Below are 7390 nucleotides of genomic sequence, written 5' to 3' on the forward strand. Positions count from 1 at the left end.
TGACAAACTAATGGGGCTAAAGGCAGACAAGTTGCCAGGACCTGATGGCCTGCATCCAAGGGTTTTAAAGGAAGTGACTGCAGAGATAGTGAAGGCATTGGTCGAAATGTTCCAGAACTCACTGCATTCTGGGCGGGTCTCAGCGGATTGGAAAACCGCTAATATGATGCTCCTGTTCAAGAAGAGAGGGAAATAAAAAAGTAGGAAACTATAGGCCAATCAGCCTCACATCGGTCGTTGGGAAAATGCTCGAGTCCATTATTAAGGAAGGAAAAAAGGACTTTAAGAAAAGCTTAACGCAATCAAACAGAGTCAACATGGTTTTGTGAAAGGGAAATCATGTTTGACAAATTTGCTAGAGTCCTTTGAGGAGAAAACAAGCATAGTTGATAAAGGGGAACCAATAGATGTAGTGTATTTGGATTTCCAGAAGGCATAAGATTATTGCACAGGACAGGAGCTCACATTATTGGGGGTAATATATTAGCATGGACTGAGGATTCATTAACTCACAGAAGACAGAGAGTTGGGATTAATGGGTCTTTTTTCAGTTTGGAAAGACATAACCAGTGGAGTGTCACAAGGATCAGACATAGGGCTTCAATTATTTACTATCTATATTAAAGACTTGGAGGAGGGAGCAAAGGGTCATATATCCAAATTTACTGACAATACAAAAATAGGTGGGAGGGCATGTTGTGATGAGGACATTAGGAATCTGCAAGAGGATATAGATAGGTTGAGTGAGTGGTAAAAATACTTGGCAGATGGAGTTTAAGGTAGGAAAGTATGAGGTCATGCACTTTGGTAGGAAGAATCAAAAGGCAGACTATTATTTAAATGGAGAGAGACTCCAAAAAAAGTGCATCTCAGCGGGATCTGGGAGTTCTTGCGCATAAAACACAAAACGTTAGCATGCAGGTGCAGAAAGTAATTAAGGTGGCAAATGGAATTTTGGCCTTTATTGCGAGGGAGTTGGAGTTTAGAAATCGGGAAGTCTTGTTACAATTGTACAGGGTGTTGGTGAGGCTGCACCTGGAGTACTGTGTGCAGTTTTCGTTCCCGTCTTTAAGAAAGGATATACTGGCATTGGAGGCAGTTCAAAAGAGATTCACGAGGCTGATTCCTGGGAGGAAGGGGTTGAGTTCGCAAGAACGGATAAACAGGTTAGGCCTTTATTCAATAGAGTTTAGAAGTATGAGCAGTGATCTGATTGGAATGTACAAGATTGTGTGGGGACTTGACAAGGTAGATACTGAGAAGATATTTCCACTAGTGGGGGAATCTCAAACTAGGGGACATAGTTACAGAATAAGGGGACATTCATTTAAAACTGAGATGCGAAGGAATTTCTTCTCTCAGAGGGTAGTAAATGTCTGGAATTCTCTACCCCAGAGAGTTGAGGAGGCTAGATCACTGAAAGTATTTAAAGAGGAGGTAGATAGATTTTTGAAATATTGGTAAGTTGAGGGCTATGAGGAGCTGACCAGAAAGAGGGGTTGAGGTCTGGGGCAGATGAGCCATGATCTTACTGAATGGCAGGGCAGGCTTGAGGGGCCGAATGGCCTACTCCTGCTCCTATTTCTTATGTTCTTCTAATGTAAGGGCCGTCTTACTAACTACAGGCCAGATTTTTTTTATTCGGTCATGGGATGTGGCACTGCTGGCAATGGCATCATTGTTGCCCATCCATAACAATGGCAACTGAGAGGCTTGCTAGGCCACTTCAGAGGGCATTTAAGAGTCAACCACATTGCTGTGGGTCTGGAGTCACATGTATCCAGATCAGATATGAATGGCAGATTTCCTTCCCTAAAGGACATTAGTGAACCATGTGTTTTTTGTGCAGCAATCGATGATAGTTTCATGGCACCATTCCTGAGTCTGGATGTCAATGCCAGATTGTTGGTAATTAATTAATTTAACGTCAGTAGTGAGAAAGGTTTGAGAAACAATAATCAGGGGGAAAAAATCGAGATGCATTTGGGGAGGTTTGAGTTAATTAAGGATAAACCAGTACAGATTTATTAAAGGCAGGTCATGCTTGACTAATCCAATTGCATTTTTTGATGAACTAACAGTGAAGGCTGCTGAAGGGAATGCGGTGGACATTATCTGCATGGATTTTAAGAAAGTATTTGATGAAGTACCACATAGCAGGCTGGTTCGCAAAAGTGAGGGTCAGAGCCCAATTGGATTTAAAAAATTGGCTTTAGGACAGAAAACAGTGAGTCACATTAAATGGTTGTTTTTCAGACTGGAGAATGGCAGACAGTCGTGTTCCCCAAGGACCAATACCTGACCACTGTTTTTTTGCTCTGTGTAAAGGCTGTGTTTGCTGGCAATGCAACCTCTAGGTGGCGCAGTACTGGCACAGGCACAAATGCAGCCTCATCCACTGAAACGTCTCTGTCCACCATGTTCAGGCAACTGCCAGTAATAAAGATGGCACTGCTCAATTTATGACAAAAATCAATTCAACCTAAAAATTCCCTCAGTGGCTGTGACCACCACCTCCAGCCCACCCCAACAGTACCCTGCTCCCTCCTGTCAGCATGCTTCTCTTTGCTGCTCCCTCGAATGCCCAATTGCTCAGTGCTTGCTCCCTACCTCGCCATTGCCTCCCCTCAGCCACTCACTCCCCGCCTCACTTCGGTTGCTGCTCCTTGTGTCGCCCCAGCACTCCTCAGTCATTTGTTGCCCACCATTTCTCTGGCAGCGCAGCGAGGAACGATTGGTCAAGCTGAGTGAAGTGACGAGTGACTAACTGAAGTGGTGAGGCCAGGAGGGAGCAGCTGGCGGGGAGCGAGCGGCCAGGGGAAAAGTGGCGAGCTGGGGAGCGAACGGCCAGTGGGGGAGGGAGATGCATCAAGGACGAGAGGCAGTGGCTGGTGGTGGGGCGGGTGGTGGGAGAAGGGGCGAGGCGGGGAGCGAGCAGCAGGGGAGAAGCGACCAGACAGAAATGAGTAGCCAGGAAAGAAGTGGCGAAACAGGAGCAAACAGCCAGGGGAGAAGCGGCGAGATGGGAGCAAGCTGGGAGGGTGCGGCCAGTGGAGAAGTGGCAAGTCCGAGAGGGAGCAGCCAGGGGAGAAGCAGTGAGGCCAGAGCGAGTGGCCAGGGGAGAGGCAGCGAGGTGGGAGCGAACGGCCAGGGGAGAAGCAATGAGGCCGACAGGGAGAGGCTAGGGAAGAAGCAGAGAGGCAGGGAGTTAGCAACCAGGGGAGTGGAGCAATGAGGCAGGGATTTGCAGCCATTGAAGCAATGCTCGGATTTCATTACCTCTGATGTTATCGCATGATGATGTCTGTGTTTGCTCTGTGCATGCTCTGCATTGTCAAGAAACACTCCTTTTAAAAATTGGAGTAAAGGGATATTTCAGCATGTTCTTCAACTGTTCTCTGAACTGAGTCTGGGTCACGGCATAAATCGCAGTGTTTGTGCAGCAACTCAGGAGCTGCAGCATGAAGCCCAATTCCTGCACAAAATGTGGTAACATGACAGACCGATAATTTAATCGGTCCATGCGCCGCCATATGGAATACACCATTATTACTGCCCATAATAGTATGAAATTGGCAGAGATAGATAACAATAAAATGATGGATTTCCTTCGGCTCTCCATCTCTGGGTCTTTGCGACTCTCCAGACTGCTGTGAGCCCGGAGTCTCCTGCGTGCTCTGCTGCTTACAAAAATGTGTCTGACAGTGAGAGTATTGAGCAGCAGAATCACAGCAAATGGGAACCCTGGGGTTAGAATATGGTGGAGAAACTCAATTATTCCCCAGAACCGAGAGTCATAAACACCAATTTTTGGCTGACAAAACCAGGGTTCATTCAGCAACCAGTACCGACCAGTAAAAATAAAATACCAGGTGATGTTCTTTAAGCAGCTCAGCACAGTCACTGTTCCCAAAACCACAGCCGCCGTATTCTCAGTGCAATATTTACTTTTCAGCTTCTGGCAACAAATGGCTATGAATCGATCAAAGGTGAACGTGATGGTGAACCAGACTGAACAGTCTGTAGCTGCATAAAGCAGGACAGCGTGGATATTACACACGGGAATACCCCACAGCAGGGGATAAAACTGTTCCTCATAAACAATCGGGATGTGCCTCAATATCAGGTCGAGGATAACGACCAGTAGATCCGCTGCTGCCATGGCCACCAGGTAACAAGTGACACATTTGGACAGACCGCACTTTCCTCGAGACAGGATCACAATGGTCACCAAGTTGACTGTGAGGAAGGGAGATAAAGAGAGAAGTTATACATCAGGCTGGGAGTAAAGTTACCAGTTTGACTGAGTACTGATTGAGATTTACAAATGTGTTACAGTATCCAGTGATGTATGGAAAAAATGATTGCATCCGTGATGGGGTTATCTGTTGGACACAGGGAATACCATTCAATAAAATCAAGTATTAAATGGGAATTTATAATCGGGATGAAATTAAATATGAGCAACAGCAGTTTATAAAAGATCAGACAAAGGTCACTTCAGATCTGACAATTTATTTCATTTTCAGTAAAAAGATATGATGGTTTCAGCAAATAATAAAGACAAAAAGAAACATTTATTGTCAAGGAAAGACCAGATAGAAAGTGAAGTGTTGACCTGAGTGAGAGATTCCCTCACCTGTGACAGGCAGCACAAAGTTCAATTATTTCAAAACTGTGATTAGAACTGAGTCCACTGAAAAGATAATGAAATCATTCAAGTTACATTTGGAAGATGAATCATGCTTGTTGTGATATCAAACTATCGAGAAAAAGAAACATTGGTGTGAAGCTGGAAATGGTGAAAACTGAGCTGGACAACGAGAACTGGATTCTGAGGCATTAGAACAAAATATTTAACATTCTATCTGTGATCTATCTGCGCAAACAGGTTTCTGAAACTCGGTAAAATTATCTATATCCAACTGAATCTGATTTCTGAATGTTAATCTCTCTTGGAGACTGAAAGAACCTTTTATACTGAAAAAGAATACATCAGGTGAGAAAGATAGTGAGAGTGAGGATATGACATTCATTGAACTATTAGAATTAGAACATTACAGCGCAGTACAGGCCCTTCGGCCCTCGATGTTGCGCCGACCTGTGAAACCATCTGACCTACACTATTCCATTTTCACCCATATGTCTATCCAATGACCACTTAAATGCCCTTAAAGTTGGCGAGTCTGAGAACAATAAATGGGTTATTATCCAATAATCAAATCAGGGGAAATTAAAGGACCTCACACTCGGAGCAAATAATACTAATAACTGGATCTATAAACTTAAAATGGGAAAAATGTGATACAATGAAACATAGTTTTATGGAATTTATACCTGGATGCAGAGACTTACCAGGAACAGCGGCAGCAGCAAGTAAAGGATAGTAAATCTCTTCAACTTTCAAGAACAAATGCAGTATCCTCCATGAATTCATCCTGTCCCTCTCTCCAGAGCCGTTGATCCCTGTTAGTGCTGAGGTTGTTGCTCCCACTGCCCCGATGGGATAACACATGGAAAGGAGTCCCTTATCAATCGAATAGGAAAACTCTGCAGTGACACTATTAGGCTCTATGCAGACAGACATTAATTATAGTCACAAACAACAGGTTCAGTTAACCTCTTTCAATCCAGCAGTTATTACCGCAATATACTTTTCACCATATATGAAATTTCCACCACGCCTATCCCTTAAAGTGGCTGCCATGCAAATTCCTTAAAACAGATGGTATGCATATCATTTAAAGTCGTCACGCCACCCCATAATATCTCTTAAAATGGCCTACATTCAAATCATTAATATGAGTTGTGGCACTGTCAATAATAAGGGTCGGTGTCCCTGTCGTAGCACATGTTGCATAAATTGGACACATCCCCACTAAATACCACTTAGAATTCCATCACAAATGGCTCACATTTAAAATAGCCATCACGAATCAATAAGACTTAAAATGGCCTCCATGCATATCATGAAAAATGGATGTGCCCATATCATTTAAAATCATTGTCACTGATATTGATTAAAACAGCATGACCAAATATTGCAGAAAATGTCCACTGTGAATACCACCGAAACCATCAAATAGATTGCACTGTCCAGAAACAGAAGCAGTATTCCAGAATCATAATATGTTTCGACATAGATTCGCGTTGATGACTTTAATTATCTGGGTATTTAAATACCCTCTATTTTGAATGCCCTTGCACCCGGAGTTAATGTGTTTGTGTCACATTACAGGGCCTGAGCTACTCAGACAGCAGGTGTCAAACCTATTCAACAATCAAGACCAGCAAACCAACAGGAACAATTTCACCGGAGACATGAAACGCCAGGGTCTGGGTGACGGAATAAAACCCGGGGAAATGAATAGTCAGAACCACATCAACCCTGCAAAGTCCTCCTTATTAACATCTTGGCATTTTGTGAAAATTGGGGGAGCTGTCCCACAGATTAGTCGAGCATTGCCTGACATAGTCATATTCATGGAATCATACCTTACAGACGATGTGTCGGACACCATCATGTCCTGTTCTACTGTCAGGACAGACCCAGCAGAGGTGGCGGCACAGTGGTATACAGGCTGGGGGGAGTTCCCCTGGAGTCCTCAACATTTGACGCTGGACCCCATGAAGTTTCATGGCATCAGGTCAAACATGGGCAAGGAAACCTCCTGCTGATTACCACCTATTACCATTCTCAGTCGTCCTCCATGTGGAACACTAATTGGAAAAAGCACAAAATGTACTCTGGGTGGGGGACTTCAATGTCCATCACCAAGAGTGGCTCGGTAGCACCACTACTGACTGAGCTGGCCGAATCCTAAAGGACATAAAAAATTTAATACCAATCTTAACTTTCTTAGTTCGTCATGGATGGTGCATGCTTCTCCTGGAGTCTTGACTTCTCAATGGGATATATCTTTGCTGAGAATATCCGCTTAAAAGTCTGCCACTGCTTCTCTGTTCTCCTACCTTTTAACCTACTTTCCCAGTTCACTTTAGCCAACTCTGTCCTCATCCCCTGGTATTTTCCTTTATTTAATTTTAAGGCACTAGTCTTAGATCTTCTCACACGCAAACCTAATGTGAAATTCTATTCTATTATGATCACTGTTACCTCAGGTTATTTTTTAATCCTGTCTCATTGCACATTACCAGGTCAAAAATAGCCTGCTCCATGGTTGGCAATAGAATGTACTGCTCTAAGCAATTGTTTCACATACACTCAATGATCTCATCTTCTAAGCTATCTTTGATTTGCCCAATCGATACGAAGATTAAGATTGCCCATGACAGTATCTTCCTTACAAGGCCTCATTATTTCTTCAATTATACTGTGTCCTACAGAGTAGCTCCTGTTAGGGTGGCCTATAAACTACTCCCGCAAGTG

General features: G+C 43.7%; 1 protein-coding gene across 1 annotated transcript; it reads right to left on the reverse strand.

The window, feature by feature from the left end:
• Positions 1 to 3334: 3334 nt before the first annotated feature.
• LOC137365611 (G-protein coupled receptor 15-like) lies at positions 3335 to 4162 on the reverse strand. Its single transcript, XM_068027986.1, has one exon. It carries the CDS (start codon positions 4160 to 4162, stop codon positions 3335 to 3337), a length of 828 nt encoding a protein of 275 aa, XP_067884087.1.
• Between the last annotated feature and the right edge of the window lie 3228 nt (positions 4163 to 7390).

This window comes from Heterodontus francisci, unplaced genomic scaffold (genome assembly GCF_036365525.1).
Source record: "Heterodontus francisci isolate sHetFra1 unplaced genomic scaffold, sHetFra1.hap1 HAP1_SCAFFOLD_96_1, whole genome shotgun sequence".
NCBI lineage: Eukaryota > Metazoa > Chordata > Chondrichthyes > Heterodontiformes > Heterodontidae > Heterodontus > Heterodontus francisci.

What these genes read in the sequence shown, in the direction of transcription:
- LOC137365611 (XM_068027986.1), bottom strand. Translation starts at nt 4,162, where the DNA reads ATGGCAGCAGCGGATCTACTGGTCGTTATCCTCGACCTGATATTGAGG.